The 22,168-nt window shown below is 44.5% G+C and overlaps 1 protein-coding gene across 1 annotated transcript in view; it reads left to right on the forward strand.

The window, feature by feature from the left end:
• LOC144776444 (putative ferric-chelate reductase 1) overlaps positions 1-22,168 on the forward strand; it is a 321,596-nt gene that overhangs the window by 62,146 nt on the left and 237,282 nt on the right. Inside the window, exons 3-5 of the mRNA XM_078659268.1 lie at positions 4,011-4,141; positions 9,633-9,650; positions 11,250-11,341. Coding sequence (XP_078515394.1) covers positions 4,011-4,141; positions 9,633-9,650; positions 11,250-11,341 — 241 coding nt within the window. The remainder of the gene's footprint in view (positions 1-4,010; positions 4,142-9,632; positions 9,651-11,249; positions 11,342-22,168) is intronic.

Genomic DNA, 22,168 nt, shown 5'->3' on the forward strand with positions numbered 1-22,168 from the left:
GGGGAGGCGGTATCTCTGATTGCAGGTAAAAAGAAGGAACTGCAGGCTGCCTTGGAAAAAGCTGAAGAAGAAGTGATAAAGCTAGAAAGGGAGGTGTCTTTGGCGATGACCCCTGAGGGTCTTCATCGTCTAAAGCTACGGCAGGATGAGTTCAGTGGCCTCGCCAGGGATAGAGCCAGGGCGCAGAATGGAGTGAATCAGAGCAAAATCTATGAGCATGGTGATAAGGCGGGAACATTTATTGCATAGCTCGAAAGGAGGGAGTGGGCGTCGAGACTGGTGCCAGAGTTACAGGGGGACTACACCAGCATTATTGTAGACCCCCAGGCTATCGCCAACAGGTTCGCAGACTACTATCGTGGAGTGTATAGTTCGATGGGCGTGTACACTGAAGAGGACAGCAGGAAGATGATTAGGGATATTCAACTGCCTAGACTATCAGGTGACAATTGGGAGTATTTGGATTCACCGCTCACCGATGACGAAGTGGCACAAGCTATTAGAGGAGTGCATTCCGGGAAGGCTTTGGGACCGAACGGCATTCCCATAGAACTTTACAAATTAAGGTCCAATGGAATTGCTCCATTTCTTCGTACTATGTTGGAAGAAAGCAAAGACAGGGGGCAACTTCCATATGACCAGCGGGTTGACAATATTGTGGTCATCCACAAGGAGGGCAAGCCTAAAACTTGCTACTCGTCCTAAAGGCCCATCTCGTTCCTAAACGCGGAGCCCAAGGTCCTGGTTAAGTTGCTGGCAACAAGGTTCGCCAAAGTTACTACTACCTTGATACACCCAGATCAGTCGGACTTTATGCTGCATCGTAATACGGCCCTCAATCTGCGTCAGCTCCACAGGGTTCTTGGCAGGTCCCCGACGATCCAGGAGCCAGCGGAGTTAGTGTCCCTGGACGCCACTATGGCGTTCGACAGAGTCGAGTGGCCCTATCTTTTTGCAGTGTTGGACAAACTGGGCTTCGAGTTGGGTACGCCTTCTGTATGCTGCTCTGTTGGACAGGGTGGTAGTGAACAACCGCAGATCTCCTGACTTTCAGTTGGGCAGGGGCACAGACAGGGATGTCCCCTGTCCCCGCTCCGCTTCGCCCTGGCACTGGGGCCATTGGCGGCTTAGGTTCGATGAAACCGCTCGATATGTGGAATGCGATGGCCAATGGAATTTGGAAGATAAAATCTCATTATACGCAGACGATGTTTTACTATACCGTACAAACCAGCGGGGGTCCCTGATTTGTTTTTTTGATGTCTTAGCGATTTTTGGGAGGTACTCAGGCTTTGCGATCAACTGTTCCAAATCGTTGCTCTTTGTCCTTAGGGGAGACCCACCAGCCATTCCGGACACATGTCCAATACAGGTTGCCCAGAGGGATTCAGGTACCTCAGTATCTATATCACACTTGACCCAAAGCTCCGTTCTGCTAATAACCTGAGACCCCCCTCTGACGCGACTTAGAATTCATGTGGCGCGCTGGAAGGCTCTCCCACTCTCCTTGTTGGGAAGAGCGGTGCTTTTCAAAATAATGGCTCTTCCCGGTTTTTATACGCACTCTAGAATACGATGGATCCGGTTCCCGCGTCCTACGTTAGGGAAATAGAGGCCCCCCAGAGGCAGCAACTCTGGGACAGTAAAGCCCGTATAGCGTTCTCCAAACTTACCCTTCCCTGGTATGATGGGGAAATAGGATTGCCAGACCTGAAGAAATATTATTGGGCCTCCCAATTAGTGGCGGTAAATCACGGAATATACGGACCCCCAGATGACCCTGGGTATGCAATGGACCAATGGCAACTTCCAGGCGTGACTATACGAGATCTGGAGGTTTCCACTCACGGGACCCGCGGAGCATTCCATTCAGGTGTGGCACGCGGCCAACAGACACCTCAAATGGGAAGGAAAGCTCACACTCGCTACCCCGCTTTGGAATTCAGAGAGTTTGGGAAGTTTATGGAAGTCCAAGGGGTTCGTCAAGTGGGACCTTATAGGGATCACACTAATAAAGGATGTCTGGGGGGAAGGTACAATACACGCATTTGACTCCCTTAAACAGCAGTATCAATTGGAGGACCATGAGTGTTTCCGCTACCTCCAGGTCAGGCATGCGTTGCTCACCCATATCCCCAGGGGCACAATACTCCCTGATGCATCCCCCCTCGAGGATAGGGTTTTGGATGGGCATCTTCCCGAGAAAACCATCTCTCTGATATATAGGAAACTCGTAAATAATATGGAAGACCCATTGGTTATATTAAGAAGACATTGGAATGAAGAGGGTTTGAAGTTGGATGTTGAAGACTGGCAGGCGGCGGTTTCCTCCCCACGGGTGTTGGCAATCCAGATGAGGCTTAGACTGGTGTAACTAAAGATATTGCACAGGACATATGTCACTGGGCCATGTCTGGTTCGTTTGGGCCACGTGGAGAGCGGAGGCTGCAAGAGGGGATGTGGGGAACTGGGGACGTTCATGCATTTATTGTGGCACTGTCGTGGTCTACTAGTGTTTTGGGGAGAAGTACACCGTACATTGCGGGCGGTCCTGGGGATGGAACTGCGACCTGAGGTCCGCAGATGTATTCTGAATGTCTGGGAACCCACAGACCTAAATACATACAAACAACAATTGGCAACATTGTCATTCATGATAGCGAAGCGTAATATTGCCCAACTGTGGGGAGCTAACCAGCCGCCCCAGATTGAGAAATGGAGAGAGGATTTGGATTGGTGTATGTTTAGGAAGAGGTCAGTCTATTCTGCCAGGGGATGCCCGAGGAAGTGGGGTAAGGTCTGGGAGGCTTAGAATCATTACAGGAGAGATGTCTGTGCCGCACTGGCATGTCAAGAGGATGTGGAGGCGCATGAGTCCCCTTGATTGACTAACTGTCATAATGGTGTTATATCTTGATGGTATGGAAGTCATTGAGAATCTCAGGAATTATGCTTATGTCACCTGATGTGTTTATTGTTGATTTTTGTTTAATAAAAAGAAATTTAAAAAAATAAAAATTTAAATATTCCAATATTACTGAGGGTGGCTGTGTGACCAAGGCTCTTGTTCATTCCCTCCAACTTCACCCACTAACAATAGATACAGCCTAATCAACTTCAAAGTCATTCTAGAACCTTCCATTTGGACCTTCCAAAGGATGACCAACAAGGGAGGAAGCTAGAGGATCCCTTGAATAGACTAATTCTTGAATATATCTTGTTGATATCAGATGTATTCATTTGTAAATGTCAGGGCAGCAAGCCCAGGTTAACTAAACTCCTGCCTATTGTGTCCTTTGTTTGCTAAACTGGCAAATTGCTTAGGTAGAGTCACTAGAGAATACAAAGTGGTGTGATTCCTACTGTCATAAGTGTGAACACCTTGTTAGTTCACTTGAGTTGGCTCAAGCACACAAATGGCCCTAACTCATAAGCACCTAAACCAAAATAAATAAAGCTGACGACAGATCTGACCTTTTCAGAAATATAAGGTAAGAAATTGACAATAATCCCTGTCATCTTTCTTAAAAAGCAACTTGGAAATGGAAATGGAATAGGATTTATAAAGCGCATGGCTGCCCGTAAGCGTCCCAGCGCTGGTGAGTGTACTTAAAATAGATTAGTATTTAACATTATTAAAAGTATGTCCGCCATGCAGTCTGTAAGTAGTCAGGGTAGCCTTTGAAACTGCATGGCCTTTACTTCGAATGTGTGATAAATATCCTGCTTCACCTATCTATAACTGACTCAGATTGCAGAAATGGGGTCTTATCTTCTATTGTTGCCCTACAGTGGTCTAGATCAAGTACTACACAGGCCGCTCAGAAGCAGGTGTCTGCACTAGAATTAAAAAAACACACACACACAACGTGTCCAGGTAAATTAATGTCTAATACATCACAAAAACCTAACAAGTGTTGGTAGAAAGCAATTGAAACCAATCATTACATGGATTTTAAGATGTTTATCTGTAACTTAACTCAATGTCTGCCTCTATCTTTCCACATTAGTGACACTACAAGCAAACTCGAGCACCACTTTTAAGGGATTCCTCCTACAAGCCCGATCAGTTGGTGGAGACTTCATTGTTGGCACATTTAGGATCACTGATACCAATTCACAAGGATTGCAGTGTGGTAATGTACTATTATGTCATTACTTTGTTACTTTGTTAAATGATGGTTAATTTTTTTTATTGTATGTAAAGTAGGAAGCTGACTAGTTGAACTCATGGATACGGATATTAAAGTTAAAGCGAAATATTAAATTGTGGCTTCAAAAAGTCGCACATTGCTGTGTGTACTTGACTATTGTAGCTAGCTGGCATCCCAAGTCCTTGGTGTTCATAAAAGTGGTTTGCTTCAGTCAAGGGTAATTTCACAGCATCGTAAAATGTGTCATGAAGTAGATAAGGAATTTGCTTCAAGTAAGTCACTTTTCATCTACGGAAAATGCATGAAACAGCAAGCTTCTTTTGTTGCTTTCCTTATAGCTATTGAAGCTATCCTCAGCACTCCATAAAGATGTTAGTTTATACTATATATTTAAAGTATTTTTAGACTGTGAACTTTAGTAATGACAGTTTTCACTGTTTTTTAAAACAGTGGCCTCATCGTTCTGTCTGATTTATCACATTACTTATTTTAAAATGCTTTAATGAACTTCTTTGTTGTCCTTTCAACATATACGTATGTCATTACAAGCTGTCACTAAGATGCTGTCATGATGTTTATATACATTATTTTTGGCAATGCCCACCAGCTTGGTGCCTGTTGCTTTTATAATTGGGAGCAATGATGACAGTCGCCTGTTGAAGAGTGGTTCATTTGTAGGTGTAGGTAGGGACCTACCACTAGTAATATGGCCACAAATACAATATACGGTCAAGTCAAGAACTCAATACATTATTCCCCTGCTCAACTATTGGTAGCTGGCAATGAGCAGGGAGGTCTATCTTAGGAGACAGGTGTGTAAAGAGAAAGCCACAAAACACAATAAAAATCCAGCACCATTTTATAAAATGGGAAATATTTTTATGATTAAAATGACAACAAGACACAAACTGCAGGGAACTAGAGATATGATTTTTAAAGAATAAAAGTAAAACTAGTGTTTAGAAGCAAATAGTACTCAAAGATCTAAAAAAAAGTCACGCTGGACCGAGATAAAGTCGGGAGTTCAAACCACCCATGATGTAACACTTTTACACTTACGTCCATGAGCGTTTCTTGATGCAGGAAAGTAGTCCACTGCACCAGCCAAGGGATCAGATGCTCGAGTTTCCTCTTTGGGGCTGGACTACAACTCCCACAATACACCTGGTCAACTTATGGAGCTGTTTGCAAAAATTGCTTCAAACTACCTTTAAAATGACAGCAGGCAACACAGTAATGCACACACAAGTGCATTAAGCGTACTGGGCCTCTAAACCTACATGTCGTATTATACACTAGCAACTTGCAGCTAGATGTCAGTACTAATCCTAATTGTATGTATATACCATATACCTTTAATCAAAGCACAGGCCATGGGTCTGGTTAGCAGACCGAGGGCACAATCAGAGTCAGAAAGCCAGTATCTAGTAGTCAAAATGGGGACAAAAATTGGGGTTACACTGCAAACAGCCCTGGTCTTTCACACCACCTTTCTTGCCTTTAGGATGTAAGGAGGCTGTTTGCCTTTACTCAATACCTTGAATGCACCAGCATACTCCTGAATGAGGCAGTCTGGTGCTCACTTAGGGAGACCTTAGTAATATGCTTGTGACATCACTAGTGACATCAAATATGTAGATGTGGGCCTGAACAGGATTCCAAAACTCATCCCACTTTCATGTAAGGATCAGGACGGTGGATGTGTTGTGGGAGGGTCTGAGGGGTCATATTACGGACTCTAGCTTCTCCCTAGCATTATCCACCATCTTAATTCACTTTTTTCTATTGGTGGGAGGGAGGTGTGATTGATGCCCAACTCTTTCCACCATTTCTCCCATGACTTCTCTCATGCCACCAACAGAACAATGGAACCAGGGAGCCAGAGGGGATACCCTAGAATTGTTCTTACCTCATCCCCATCCAATCCCCACTTCTTAATTCTATTTCACACAACTCATTCATGTTGCAGTGCTTCACTACCCGAGAAAAAAGATTGTCAAACAAAGGGGTTGTCTATCACCTTGGATTCCACTGTGTTTCTAGTTTTGAGAAATGTCACATTTCCTTGTGTCTTGTGTGTGGAATCCCATTTATATCCATGGAAACCCCACTTGCCTGGTAACCCCACTCTCAAAGGATATAAGGAAACATGTTTGGGTCATGTCTTGGCATGGATTTATTCCTGTGTGAGGACAACCGAAAGAAACTGCCATCTTTTGGTGAAAAAATGCTGAAAATCTAAATAAAGTATTCTTCAGCACCAATTAGGGTGAGGATGATTGGCATCCAGCAATCAAATGCAAAAACAACAATGTCATACATTCATACCAGTACAGATATCTGGGCCTAAATCCATGTCTGAACTGGGGTGGTGTGGAGTGCAAAAAAACTATGGATTTAGGCCCAGATCTCTGTGCTGGGGTGAATGTATGACATTGTTCTGCATTCTGTCCATCGACTGTTGTTTTGCATTCAGCAATCAAAACCTAATGATGTTTAGATATTGAAAATATATGGTTCTGGTGAGTGCTTAATTTGAGATGATGGTTGAAGGTGGGGCCCACCGGCATTCTTTTTTGGTGACCAGCATTTATTTTTCCTCAGCAGACTTTGATCCAGAGCAGCAGAGCAAGAGTAAGAAACATACAAAAGGGGGAAGGAAAGAGGAAGAAAAAGACAGAAAGAAATGACAAAGGCAGAAAGCAGAGAATAAAAAGAACCTGAAAGCGTGAAATAAAGAGGCATCATGTAGATTAAAGCCTACCTATCCTTAGTATTTGTCAATCGCCCTTCAATAGCACCAGCCAAGTGCCAGGCATTTGATCTTTTACAAATTAAGCACTAGGTAGTTAGTTTTCCATACAGCCTAGCGGCAATACCTGTGTCCAAAAGACATATAGACTTTATCAGCATTTTGATTGAAGTTGCTATCAGATATTGGTTGTGTCTGTGCTTAATTTAAGACCCTCATTCTTTTTTGGGGACCAGCATTTATTTTACCTCAACAGACCTGGATCCAGAGCCAGAGAAAGAAAACAACAAAAAGAGGAAAGAAAGAGAAAGACAGACGAAAGTTACAGAGATAGAGAGTGGGGATAAACAAGTATTTACAATGCAATAGGTCTCACAATTGCAAGTTTTTGAGCTACTGGCATTGTGAATGGCAATGCTTTTTATAATATTAAAAGGTATTGTCATTTACAATACCAATAGTTCAAAGTTTTGCAAAAGCAATACCTATTGTATTGCGGAGCACAGTGTCAATGAAACGGGCGCCGCACTCACTATTAAAGTTTTTAAAAAAAGAGTGCAGTGTCCCTGAAGCGGGCGGCGCACTGATTAGTAAAGTATTACTGAAGCGGGCACCACGCTAAGTGTCAAAGTAAAAAAAAGAACCGGAGTGCAGTGTCCCTGAAGCGGGCGCCGCGTTTAACATCAAAGTTTTTTTTTAAACGAATTAAATTGAGCGTGGTGTCCCTAAAGCAGGTGCCAAGCTCATCTAGCAAGTTAGAACGGCATAGCGCTCAATAAGAAAAGCATCCACCATTGTCCTGTGTGGGCATGCTGCAAATACAAAAAGCAGCCGCCATTGTCCCCATCAGTGCCAATAAACTAAATAGTCCTCACCCACTTATAATGCAGACTGTGTAACTAACAATGTAAAAGGTCCAGTCAAATTGGGAGGAAACAAATGCAGAGACGGCGGTACCGTGGAGGGACTAACAAGCCAATTTACGAATCAGAAGCCAGCATGTACGAAGGACAATGACACAAGCCAGTGAGAAATATGGGTGGAGAGTGGGCGGGGCTTCCATACTCTAATACAGAATGCCTCGCATAATGAGCAGTGCATGCGTCCTGCCGCTAGGTACGACCTAAACATTCTTTGCGCAGGAATACTTCCTAGTTTCTAACATGTGTGATCAACAAAAGAGGGCTCCTGGATCTGGAGTACAACTGATGGACATAAGTGAAAAGTCAAAACCTCAGCTTTACAAGAAGGTCTTGTTCATGTTTAACATTGATATTGAATAGCTGATGAAACTAAGATGCTCTTGTATAATGCCCTGCATGTAACCTTCGAAGGTTCTAATGAGCAACCAAGGGAAGTGAACCAAAAAACCTTAACCCCTGCAGCATACGCAGTCCATTTATTTAGGGGTGTCCCTCTCGACCTAGGACCTCTGTCTACCTATGAGCCCCTGACATATCAGTGTCCCTTAAACACATTTAGGAGGGGGTTCTGCCTTTTTCAATATGCCACTAAATCACTCACTATAAAGAACTTGTTCTTTGTGGGCCGAGGAAAAGTATTCAAACCAGTTTCAGGCATAATTACAAGTTCTGCCCACCACCGTTGAATGGCTCAGTAGACAAGCTTAAACATCTAAATGTGACGAGAGCTTCAGTAAATACGGATTTTGGGTTATTTTTTGTACCTCTAGAGGAAAAAAATAGAGGTGTACACTTTGGTTGAAAGTCTGTGCTACTCATTCAGAAAGTGTTGTGATCTGAAACAAGTGGGGAACCCTTTTGTGAGCGATCTTTCTGAAATGCTGGCCCTGACCAGAATTGTAATTGTATTTTTTATTCGACACTGGCACGCTACTTTTGACAGCACATCAGTGATGAGTGGAAATGAATGTATCAATCTAAACCACTAGTAATTCACCTGGATTCATTCAATTGTTTTTTGAGGATTGTCCATCAGAACTGCTAAACCCCATTCCCTCTGAAGGGAACCAAAGACTACTACATACTTGTTTCAGTCTCTATATTGTTCATAAATTACATGCATCTGGAGCCCCTGTGAAAAATAAAGCTCGCAACCAAGTCTTGACATACTCACAACACTTAAGCCAACTCTCTGAAACTCCTACTGCTAAGGACGTACGGGTTATCAGACGTAATGGATGGAAATACTCGACTCAACCCGAAACATGTAATTGTTCTGGGCAGATTCGATTTCATAGTTTTCAGCTTCTCTCATTTATTACAGGCAAATATTGCCAGTATTCCGGCAAAAGTCATGTTTTAAAAGCTAGTTCCTCAGGGCAACGAGTTCTTGCTTACAACCTTTAATTCAGTCGGTCGTCTAGAATTAGAAAAAAAATATTTTTTTACTTTTCAAATAGGACTGAGTTTGATGTATGTTATTAAACGAATAGTGCACCATAAACAGTGAAGCTGCCATGAGCTTGTGTTCTTTGCTAAAATTATTTAATTGATTTTGCACACAGTTTATCATAGGAAAACTACACATATTTGGTATACTAGAATTTATGTTTTTCCATTTGAGTAGTACAACAAATAATGAGGATATTTTTTGCAAAAATGAAATCATCTCCACATTTTTCATTATAAGTTCAGACTGCAACGAGATATTGAGGCATGTTTTGCACCAATTATTAGTCTTCAATGCCCCCTAAACAGCTCTTGAGTTTTACAGCCTTTATCATTTTAAATCATTGAAAGTAGCAAATCAATGGTGTAGCAGTTACCACTCTCCAGTCCTGGAGGTAACCAGTTTTCACCCGACTCTATTTTATCCTTTTCAGTTGTCAGCTGACAGGATTACCTGCTGCTGATGCCTTATGCATGATAATACCAATTTTCTATGGTATGAGGGCCTGTGACGTGATTGCTTTCAAATCAGCTCCCTTAAATATGATAATACAGTGAAATAACATTAATTAATCGAATGAATAGTCCAACACAACTTCATAGTAATGTGTATATTGGAAATATCACTGGGCATGTGCCCATTTATGACCCACAGTTCCAGGTGGAGCGGGGCAGCTTGCAATACAGTCTCTTAGGGAGTCTCTCCTTGACGTTGTATTGAGACCTTTCCGTTTTAAATTCAAATTTCCATTGATGACAGTGGAGCAGTGTCTGCCATACTTTGACTTCATGCCAGCTAGATATTCAGTCAAACAGTTAACAGTTACCCTAATTCTGCATGAATGTATACATTGTAATTAATGCATTTGAAAAGTGAAGGGAAGTATATTTTAATTGTAAAGTATCTGCAGTGACATACTATATCTCGGATTACTGTTGCACAGCCTTCAGAGACAGTTTGTTAGCTATTAATTTGGCCAGCCCACCCAGGGGTCTTTCTATTTTAGTTAACGAGCTTGAGTGCAAAAAGTTTCATGGCCTGCTTCCCCCAAGCAATTCTCGCATCAGTTTTCATGAACAGTGGTCAAGACAGCATATGGTGGCTAAGCCTGATGTCTGTAGACCTGGCCCCAGTTACCGGCAGTGATAAGAGAAACAGTAAAGGGTGTCTATTTCACCCGGTGGTGCTGTTGTGGTGCAAGACCCCAACCACCTTTGGTGCCAATCGACTGCACTTACATGTAAATGCAGAACTAATGTCAAAACACGAGGAATGGCACAACATTACACACACTCCAGTTTGTTTCTGTTAGTTCGTTTCTTTTGTTGAATTCCATTATTCCAATAATTAAATCCAGTTCAATCATGAACAGTACCTGAATCCTATTTAATTCAGAAGTAAATTCTCGTACATATGTGTACATAAACTGCACAGCCGGCACGTTTTTTCGTCCTCCTGGACATTTTCAAGGCTGCAAAATTCATATTGCCCAGTTATTTTGTATACATTTGTTAACTATTACGTGACACCTGAACCCTGGGGCATCACCTCAGATGTGTACCGTCACCTATACAACCTGCGTAAGTGACTGGAAAGTATGCATTAACAGAAAGCTTCCATGGGAAGGGCATGGCTTATGTGTGAAGTGCCTATGTAGAGATGTGTAGAGAACCCACAAAAGTTTGCAGGTTTGTTATTAGCCCAATCTGACTCAATTATGTTGTTGTTAGAAGCCCAGAAACATTCCACTATCTGGTGGGTGTATTCTACCTATGTAGAAGAATATAGGTTCACAACGTTATTGATGTCCCGTCAGGTTTGATACTCCTGTGCCTAAAAATGTGCTCTGTACATGGAACAAAGAGTTTTAACAGCGGTTGCATAAAAAGAAAATTATTCTTTGTGTCCATCAGAAAAAGAAAATACAATCGTGTTTTATTCATTGCTAACTTGTGTTTGCTCAATTACAGAACTCTGCAGTTAGTCAAACCAGCCCTGCACACAAGTCGAGTGTTTCCGTTAAATGGATTGCACCTCCTGGGTCTGGATATATTCGCTTTAGGTATATATATATCGTTTTTTTCTTAATTACCTTATTTCATTATCTGTCGTGAAATTGTTTGATTTGACTCTGAATTCCTACATAGGTGGTGGTGGTGCCTAGTCAATACTACCATAATTCACATATGAAGAAAGACATTTGGACATATTCATTCTCATGTGCCCTTAAAACTGAACATAATAAATATCAAGTATTGTAAATGCAGATAGGACAGTATTTCTGTAATCATAGGAAATATATTATCTAATTGCTTGGTATCAAATAAAAACACAACATCAATTACTCTAATCTCTCTTCTCTTATTACATAATTATATTTAGTATATTGAAACAAATGCACTTAAATGTTAACATGACCTAAACGTTTGATCAGCATTTTCATACAAAAACCCATTTGTGGGCTTTCTTCATGCTTGTAATGCTCTCAATTCAAAACAATATTACATGGGATAAAGGATCCTTTGGAACTTTTGTAATGAAGTGGTTGGCAAGCAGCAAAGCTAAGCCAAACCATATGCTTATCTCAATAACTTCGCAATGTATGTAGGACAAAGAGCTCTGATTTGCCGTCCGATAAGCAAAGGAAGGTTTCTACCTGTGCTGGATGGAATCTAGGAATATTTTGATATTGTTCTGAATTCCTAGATTCGTATCCAGTAGGACATGGAGCTTTGTCTCATGGGGTGCATCTACAAATAAACAGGGACCTTTTCAAGAACTGGAGCAAGAGGATATATGTTGTCATTAAATTCCAGAGAATGATGGAGGTTTCTCAGGTACCCTGCAAAATCCACTTGCTTGAAAGGGTCATCGGAGACCTGAATAAAATGCAATGAAACATTTATATTTATCAGTGTTATGAAACAAAAAATTCTGATGCAGAAACTGAACCCACACTTGATCCCACCTGTCTGTCAAACTATAGGCCTATTTCCCTGCTCCCTTTTCCGGTTAAGATCTTGGAGAAGTTGGTTACCCGCTCTCTATCTAGTTTCCTTGAGGATAACGCATGGCTGGATGTGGCCCACTTTGGGTTTCGGCCAGCGCACGGGACAGAATCGGCATTGGTGGCCGTGCTTGACAACCTTCGTTCGCAGGTCGACACAGGTCGGGCAGCCTTTTTAGTGCTGCTCGACATGTCGGCCGCGTTCGACACGGTCAGCCACTCCATCCTCATTAAGAGACTGGAGGAGAGCGGGGTTACGGGGTTGGCCAGGGACTGGCTAGTCTCTTACCTTAACAACAGACAGCAGGTAGTGGCCTTGCCGCCTTTTAAGTCGGACGTGCGGAAAGTCGGGCAGGGGGTACCGCAGGGCTCGGCCATCAGCCCTATACTATTCAATCTGTACTTCCGCCCTCTGATCCAACTGATAAAATCTTTCGGTAACTCGGTGTTTAACGACGCCGATGATACCCAGTTGGTCTTTTCCCTGGAGGGCAAAGATGCCGTCTCCTTAGAGACATTCCACCGCTGCTTGACTGCCACATCGAACTGGTTGTGCTCCAACTCCCTCCAGTTCAACGGATCTAAGACGGAGGTACTCTACTGCTCCAATGACCGTGTACCGCGTGTTCTTCCGGATGATTTTTGGCCTCTTTCCTTTTCCGGAACAGTGACAGCTGCAGAGTCTGCTCGAAATCTGGGGGTCATGTTTGGCCCCAACCTTCAACTGGATCTTTTCGTAAACCAGTCCGTAGCCACTTGTATGATGTTGCTTCGGATGTTGCGAAAGGTCCTACCACTTCTACCAGCCCAGGCCAGGCCAGAGGTAGTGCGGAGTCTGATCCTAAGCAGATTGGACTATTGTAACGCACTGCTCCTGGAGGCGCCTAGAACGCTGGTGGGCAGGCTGCAGCAGGTTCAGAATATGGCAGCCAAGCTGGCACTTTCTCGACCGCGCACTGCCTCATCTACCTTGGCACTACAGGATCTACACTGGTTGCCGGTTCATCAGCTGACCCTTTTTAAAGCATCCTGTCTGGTTTTTAGAGCTATACATGGGCAGGGCCCAGTGTTGTTACAGAATCTCTTCTCCTGGTACACTACTTCTCAGAGCCTTCACTCCTCGTCTGCGTATTTGGTGTCGGTCCCTAGAGTCCAGAGGGTAAGGATGGGAGGGCGGTCATTTAGTTTTGCGGCCGCCAGACTGTGGAACTCCCTCCCGCTCTTGTTAAGAAGTCAGGGTGAATTTCCAGCCTTTAAAAAAGGGCTGAAAACTCATTTGTTTCCTAGAGTAGCCTAAGCTCCGCATCGATGGTTCGGCCTACTGAGTGAAAGCGCCAGGATGCCCTTTGGGTGACAGTATAGCGCTATATAAGTATGCAAAATAAATAAATAATAAATAAATAAAGCTAAATGAAAATAATCATGCCTATATGTTTCATTTTTTATGTGAATGATTGTGTTTGATTAGAAAGTTTGAAATATTTAAAGGAAGTGTTTCATCTGAGTGCAAAACGAATGAAGATGCAAATAGGATGGTGTGTCAGAGGCTAGTAGAATATAAAGGGAATACAAAGTTTTTTCTGTGGGTGAGCAATAGTCAGTCAGTCAGTCAAAACCACGTTATTGGGTTAATAAAAACCATAAAAGTTCAATAGATATATCGAACTACATAATAAAAACTTCTAAAATACAAATCATCGATAAATATGGGCGACCTAAAAAGGAAAAAATATTACAGAGACAGAATTCATTACATCACCTGAAAGCCCCAGCAGCCATTAGTTCATATAAAGCAGTAAATCACCTCGATAAAAAGGTCACAATTAAAAACGCCAGCATAAAAATGATAATCATGTTGGCACATGGATCCACTTTAAATATTTATCTTGGTGTGCAGTTTTTTCCTAAGTCTAACAGCTGCGATTAAATAACTTGCAATGTTAAAAATCTACCATGGGTCATTCAGCAGCTGAAGATATAGTAAGGCAGGATTTGCCTTTTCCCCTTAAAATAGGAATTAAAAACATCATGCGAATAGCATTGTAATGCACACTTATAAAGTGCATAGTGTTTTGATTAGAAGATTAGAAAAATTGTCACAAGTGCAAGGACCTAAATTACACATCTTACTCCAGCCTTGCTGATTGCTTAAGAAGAAGTGAATTAAATTAAAACAAAACCTAGTTAAAAGCAGGTGATGGAAGGGCTTTGTGACCATTCTCAAGTAAGGTTCAATCTGAGGGTAGGCTTTTTAACAAAAAAAAGTCTTTTACTGAGGATTTCATTAACTCAGTCTCCTCTCTCTCCACCGTCAGTAGGCTCCGAAAATGTGTTTTTACCCAGGCCAAATCATCTTTTTTTATTTTTTCCTGGAAATCATATAGATATGGGTCCTTAATATAATATAACCACCGGATGCGGTTGGCTCGCTCCAGGGTGACACAGTCCCTAATGATCTTGTGATTCAGGGTTAACTCTGGGTTAAGCCATCTCTTAAGCCAACATACAACTGGGGCCAACCTCAACAAGTCTGATACGTATCTAACGCCAGTCTCTTGATGTTTTAAAAAAGTTAATGTAGGGGGTGTGGCAAGCCACGCAATGGGATGGCCACTAGCTGGAGGAACTCCGATACCTGTGACTCTCTCCCTAACATCCGCATCGACTATCCGTATCCCGAGCAGCGGCAAACCTGGGGCAGGGATCGCTGCCGCGGCTGAGCCCTTCTTCGGCAGCCAGGATCCGACACAGAGCGAGTGGCGTATATCCATAAGCGCAGCCTTCCCCAGCTGCTCAAGCCGGAGGCTGTGGTAGCGAACGTAGGTCGGGCGACGTGCATCATCGAGTTGCCTCGAGACGCAAGCCCGCAGCTGAGACCCGGGCCCTAAATACCGAATAGACGTGGCACAGAAGAATCCAATGCTTAGATATAGCGTGGTGTCCTCGGCTTTGGAGTGGGAGGAGTGTTTGCAGCAACTTTGGAGACACACACAGTGCAAAGGTGAGCACACACGATCGCCCAACTGTAGCTGCTCCTGGCAAAAGAGGCCTGTTGACAGCACACTCGATTGCCCCAGAGAGCCAGATCTCGGTATGAGCCTGGCGTCCCGCCGCCCCAGAGACTAGGTGGGGGACGCCTGCAGCATCATAATCCTCCCGTCCTCCCCCCTCCTACAACTGTGAAAGGAGCCCACCACAGACCTCCACAAGGCCTGAACAGGAGAGGCCTTTATAGGGTGAAGTCAGTGGGCGCACTGCAGCGGAGTGTCCCGGAGGAGACAAAGAAGTGTACTGTGGGCCTGGTGGAGGCCCAGCTCCCACTGGACCCGGTAAAAGTGATCTAGAGGTTGCTTGGATACTGAAGGGTAGACAACTCGCAGGCAACCACACGCAGCAACCTTAGGTGAGTGCACTGGCCACTGTCCCACTTGATCGGTGGGCGCCTCGGACACCCTATATTGGAACGCGTAATCTTGAGGATCTTCCATACGGCGCAGACATCATGAACAACGCAGTCTAGGATCCTGATTCCTTCACTGGCATAGCAAGGGGTCCCAAGCACCAATGCTGCACAACCCATTAACTCGCTGAAAAGGGGTGCGGGGGAGCCACTAAGAGAATGTCGGGGACCAGAGGCAACCAACCAATACAGCAGAACGAGCCGGATAAATACACCTTCACTAAATCAGCCCTGCCGGAACCCCAACAGAGGGCTTCCGCCAAGGTGAGTATGGAAGGGGGCCCAGCAGAACTGACACTCCAGGATGTAATGGATGCTATCCTGGGAGTTCGGACCTCCCTTGAACAAAGGATGGACGTGATTACAAGAGGTGGCGCTCCCTAGGGCAGATTTAACGAAGAATCGGGAGCGAGTGAAACAAATGGAAATCACCACCTACAGCCTAGTAGATGATACCTCCCAGCTGCAGCACGAAGTCAAAGACCTTCAGACCTTCCGGAAATTTATGGAGTCAAAATTAGATGATTATGAATGGCGCACCCGCCGCAATAACGTGCGCATTATTGGGGTTCCGGTAAAAGTGGAGGGCCAGGTGACGGACCTCTTTGTAGAAGATCTCATACTCACCCACCTCCAGCCAAAGGGACTGTCCAAATTCTTTGTGATAGAATGGTCCCACAGAGTACCAGGAGGGAAGCCAAAGCCAGGGGCACCACCTTCAGCTGAGGCTGGCAAGAATACTGAACTTTCGCGACCGAGATGTCATCCTGCAAAATGCCAGTGTCGCCCTGCCTCTTCAATTTGAAAACTCAGAAATCTCGTTCTTTCCAGACTGTACCCTAGCGGTGCAGAAGCAAAGAAGATAATTTATCATGGCAAAAAAGAACCTGCGAGAAAAGGGAATCTAGTACACAATGTTGTTCCCGGCCCGGCTCTGGCTGGAGGCAGAGAATAAAGTCTGGTTCTTTGACCGTCCAGAGGATGTTGCAGACTGGCTCGAGGCCCAGAGATGAGCAGAGTTAAATGCAGCTCATGGCCGACTCATCCTACCTGGGCCCTGAACTGTCCACATCACTAACTGTAAGATGGGTCGCAACGTATGTTGAGGGAAGACACTGAGCATATGTCGGGGCGATGGGATCCTTGGGTCAGATGGGTGATCGTATAATAAGCTGGTAGTGTTCTCTATTGAAGCACCACTTTACAGCGAACCAGGAACCTGAGGATGGGAACCGACCATTTCTAACACAGGGAAGGAGAACGAGGGCACGGCCTCCCCCCTCCAGTTAACTGTAGTTAGTAATGTTTTTGGGCGACAGGCGCTCTGCAAGTGTAGTAAATGGGCAGTTTTAGGCCCAGAGTGCAGGGGCGCAGGGTGGGGGGAAGTTGGGATGGTACAGAAGTATTGTTATTGTTATTTGCCACGTCGACTGAACTAGGTCTTATAAAGGGAGAAACGAATGCCAGCAACACTTGTCATACGGGGTATATGCCAGGTGGGACACTCTACACTATTAAATTGTAACGTCAAAGGGATGGGGGACAAGCTGAAGCACTGCATAGTCCTGCAGCACTTTAGAAGGCATTCCCCGGAGGTGGTACCACCCAAGGAATTCCACAGTGTAGGCAACACTTGCAAAGCGTTGGACAAAGGGGGCTATAAACGCGTTGCACTGTCTGGCTTTACCACCGGATCAAGAGGAGCAGGCATCATGATAAAAAATTCCTTCCCCTTCTCCATACACTGCACGTGGGTAGATGATCTGGGAAAATTTGCAGCAGTTTTGGGGCAGTGGGAGGGCTCGACCCTCAACCTGGTGACGTTCTACGTCCTGCCTGGACTCCAGAATCGTACGTTCAAGGAGCTGGGGTCCCTGTTGCTCGCACACCCGGTGGGCCAACTGGTGGTGGGGGGAGACTTTAATTCAATATATTGGGACTCCTAGACAGGCACCCTCCACGAGTCATCGGCTCCCACATGAGGCTCCAAGATTTCGTAGATGCAATGGGCCTGGTAGAGGTGTGGAGAACATTCCGTCCAGACACTATCCACTACACCTTCTACTCAGGGATCCACAACAGCCTCTCCCGCATTGACTACCTCCTGGTCCCAGCGACCCAGATAGCTGAGATGCATGACACTAGGCATATGGCAAGGGGAATATCGGACCATTCACCGGTCTGGACTCAGGTGGTCCTGGGCAGGAAGCGAGAGGGAAGAAATGCACCCATTAACCCATGGTACCTTCGTAACCCAATAGTCAGGGATTCCCTAGTGCAAACTATCGACAACTACTTTCCCGAAAATGTAGGCATGGTTGCCTCTCCCCAGACCATCTGGGAGGCTTTTAAGGCAGTGGAGAGAGGGCAGGCACTTTACTTGAAAGCCAGTATTCAGAAAGACAAACGAAAAACTCTCGAACAGGTGGAGAGTGCGATTCTCGATCTGTAAGGGACAGACAGGGAAGAAGTCACGGACGAGAACCTCCATACCCTGAAACTAAAAAGAGACGCACATAAGAGCATTGCTACTGACCTGGTTAAGGAAACGGGGTGGGACTTAGCGGGTAGGATATACGACCTAGAGGACAAAGCTGGGAAGTTCTTAACCTGGCTGGATAGGAGAGACTTAGCAAGCCGACTGGTCCCGAAACTTGAAGAGGAAGGTGGGCAAATAGTGACAGACCCACAGGCTATTGCAAATGAGTTGGCAAACTACTTTGAAACGGTTTATCGGTTCAATTCCACCCTCTCAGTGGAGGATTCCGTGGATCTGCTTAGAGATATCCACATGCCTACCCTGTCAACTGAAGACAGGAACATGCTGGAAAGCACCCTCAGAGATGACAAAATGGCACAGGTGATCAAAGACCTCCTATCCGGAAAGGCCATGGGCCCTAACAGCCTACCAATAGAACTGTACAAACTAAAAACATATGTCATTGCCCCACACCTGCGAGCAATGTTTGACGACAGTCGGGAAAAGCGTTGGTTGCCTAGAGACTAGAGAGTGGTCACGCTAGTTACAATTAACAAGGAGGGTAAACCTAAGGACAAATGCTCCTCATACAGACCCATCTCCCTGCTCAATGCAGAACCCAAGATCTTGGCCAAAACGCTAGCAAATCTTCTTATCCAGTTAATCGGCAGCTTAGCACACCCCAATCAATCTGGCTTTATGCCACACAGAAATACGGCTTTAAATCTTCACCGTCTTCACCGGGTACTAGGTAGACTGGACACAATCCAGGAGTCAGCAGTGGTGGTATCCCTAGATGCCACCATGGCATTTGACACAATAGAGTGGTCCTACCTATTTTCTGTCTTAACTAAACTGGGATTTGGGCTTGTCTTTATAGGAGGGATTAGACTCCTCGATGCAGAGCCCTTGGCGCAGATCGTGGTCAATAATAAGAAATCTGAGATATATGGGCTGGGCAGGGGAACCAGACAGGGCTGTCCACTGTCCCCCCTCCTTTTTGCTCTTTCACTGGAGCCACTGGCTGCCTGGATCCGTTGGAGCCCATTTATCAGAGGGCTCAGGTGGGCGGTGGATTGGGAAGACGCATTTCCCTATATGCGGATGATATCCTCCTATACTTGGCCTCCCCAAAGTCCTCCATCAATGAGGCCCTTAAAATTTTTAAGAACATTGGGAGATATTCCGGGTATAGAATAAACTGAAGCAAGTCCCTGCTGTATGTTCTAAAAGGAGACCCTCCGTCCCTGCCCCAAGACTGCCCTATGCAAACAGTGAAAGATGGCTTTCGCTTCCTGGGTACCTTTATCACGTCAGACCCCAAACTTCGATACGAGCGTAACCTACTCCCCCCACTACAGTGGCTCCCGCTATCATTAATAGGATGAGCGGCATTATTCAAAATGATGGAATTACCGCATTTCCTCTACGCATTGCAGAACACCCTAGACGTAGTCTGAAATAGGTATTTTGGATAAATAGAGAGCATACAGAGGGATTTACTATGGGAGGGGAGACCCAGAATAGTCTTCCTTAAACTAGTCCTGGGTTGGTACGATGGGGGTATTGGATTACCAGACATCAAGAAGTACTATTGGGCAGTCCACTTAACAGCAATTAACCACAGCACATACAGCACATACTGCACAGATGAGGACCCAACGTATAAACTAGACAAATGGCTGCTCCCTGGGGGAACAGACCATAGGGCCCTCTATCCGAGACCGCAGAGATACTCCCTGATGGGGCCAAATAATTATTCAGTGTAGGTCTGGCACACAGCTAACAAAAGTCTGGTTGGGATAAGAAGATCACACAAGCCATTCCGCTATGGGAGATGGAGCGATTGGACACATTGGGCACCACAAAGGGGTTCGACAAGTGGGATATCATTGGAATATCAAAAGCTGGGGACCTATGGGACAAGGGAGAGGTGGTCTTGTTCGCTACTCTACAACAGAACTATGGGGCAGATGTAGGTCGCCCAATACCGGTTGGTAACGGCAGAAATTACGGAATTTCGGCCAAAACCGACCGGTATTGGCCTTTTTAGATGTAGGTGACATTTTTTTAGGATTCGGTACCGAATCAGTAATTTAAGGATTCGGTAAAATACCGAATTCTTAACATACCGATACGGTAAATGACCGAATCCAGGATGTAGGGAGCACTCAAGTTGGTGCATTCCTCAGTTAACGATTCGTTATTTACCACCAACTACAAGTTGGTGGTAAATAATTAAAACCTTTGAAAAAGCATTTTTTTTGCATTTCCAACAGTGCGATGTGGCACCCATACATAATTGAGAGGTGCAACAGGGTGTCAAAGTGACACCCTGCCACCCTTCATTGTTTTCCCCTTTTTACCGAATCCGTATTTACCGATTCGGTAATTGCCATTCATTAATATGGGCCTCCAGGCCATTAGGAATGAATGGCAATTACCGAATCGGTAAATACCGATTCGGTAATTACTGAAATTTACCGATTCGGTAATTTTTAACAAAAAATGACCTACATCCCATTTACCTATTCTTAAATACCGAATCGGTATGATTCGGTATTTAAGAATAGGTAAATTGAGATTACCTACATCTGGCCCTAAGAGTTAGCTGGCTTGGAGAACTACAGTTATCTGCAGGTTAGGCATGCACTTTCGTCCAATATACCCTGGGACACTACCCTACCAGACTCTTCGCCATTAGAGGACAGATTGCTGGACGGATATATGCCCGACAAAGCTTTATCCCTGACATACAAAAAACTGATTAATAATACCCCAAAACCCCTTTCACCCCTCAGAAAACACTGGGAGAGAGATGTGCTAGAAATAGATGTTGAGGAATGGCAGGAAGCAGTACTATCCCGAAGAGAGGTGGCAATCTCGTCTAGGTTCCGTCTAGTGCAGTTGAAAATCCTCCATAGAGTATATATTACCAGGCCAACCCTAGTTAAATGGGTAAAGTGGAAGACGGCAACTTTAGACGGAGATGTGGACTGTTAAGCTCCTTCATATATATAATATGAGAATGTAAATACATACAATCTTATTGGTCAAAAATTATTGATTGCATGAACATAGTACCGGGGGCTACCTTGCGAATGGAGGCTAAGAGATGCCTACTGAACATATGGGAACCCACCGATCTCACAGCTAAAGACAAAATCTGGGTCACGCTGGGGCAGATGGCGGCCAAGTGGAATATAGCACAAATGTGGGGGGCGGGAGCAACACCCAAGGTGGACTCTCGGAAAAAAGATATGGACTGGTGCATGTTTCGTGAAAAAACTGTCTATGTGTCACGGGGATGCTCTAGAAAGTGGTCCTCCATTTGGAGTAAATTAAATGAATATAGAGGCAATATCTGTGTTCCCCATTGTTCCAGATACAGAAGACCTAAGTGTTCCGTAGCAATTGTTAATTATCGAGATGTATCTGAGTAACTCGCCATCATGACTGGAATTGATTCAATGTTTCTGCCTTCTTTGCTGTAACCTGTGAAGCCGAATAGAATTGTTAATCGAAAGAATTCTAAAAAAAAAATAAGTTGAGGTAGATTGAGGAACCGACAGGAGGGTACGTAAAAACGTATTTTCGACTTTCTGTACTCCCCTCCGATGGTTTGTAACCCCAAATGGACGATCCATATCGTGTGATGGCTGTGCATTTAGACCTATAGACGTTAAGCATGGCTTCAATTGGCTTAGCCCCTAACCGCTGTGCAAAACCATGTACTGCAGCTGTAGACCATGCCATTGAATTTATTTTTGCTTTCTGTTGGGGAACCCAAGAACACCTCTCATCAAATAGTACCCCCAGATAGGTATAAGAGGTCACCCTGGTCAGCGCTGCACCTTCACAGTAAAATGATTTAGGTCTTTTATATTTCTGGCCCATAATCACAGTATGTGATTTAGCTATGTTGACCACTTGGTCCAATGAT

Source organism: Lissotriton helveticus, chromosome 1_1, assembly GCF_964261635.1.
Source record: "Lissotriton helveticus chromosome 1_1, aLisHel1.1, whole genome shotgun sequence".
Taxonomy (NCBI): domain Eukaryota; kingdom Metazoa; phylum Chordata; class Amphibia; order Caudata; family Salamandridae; genus Lissotriton; species Lissotriton helveticus.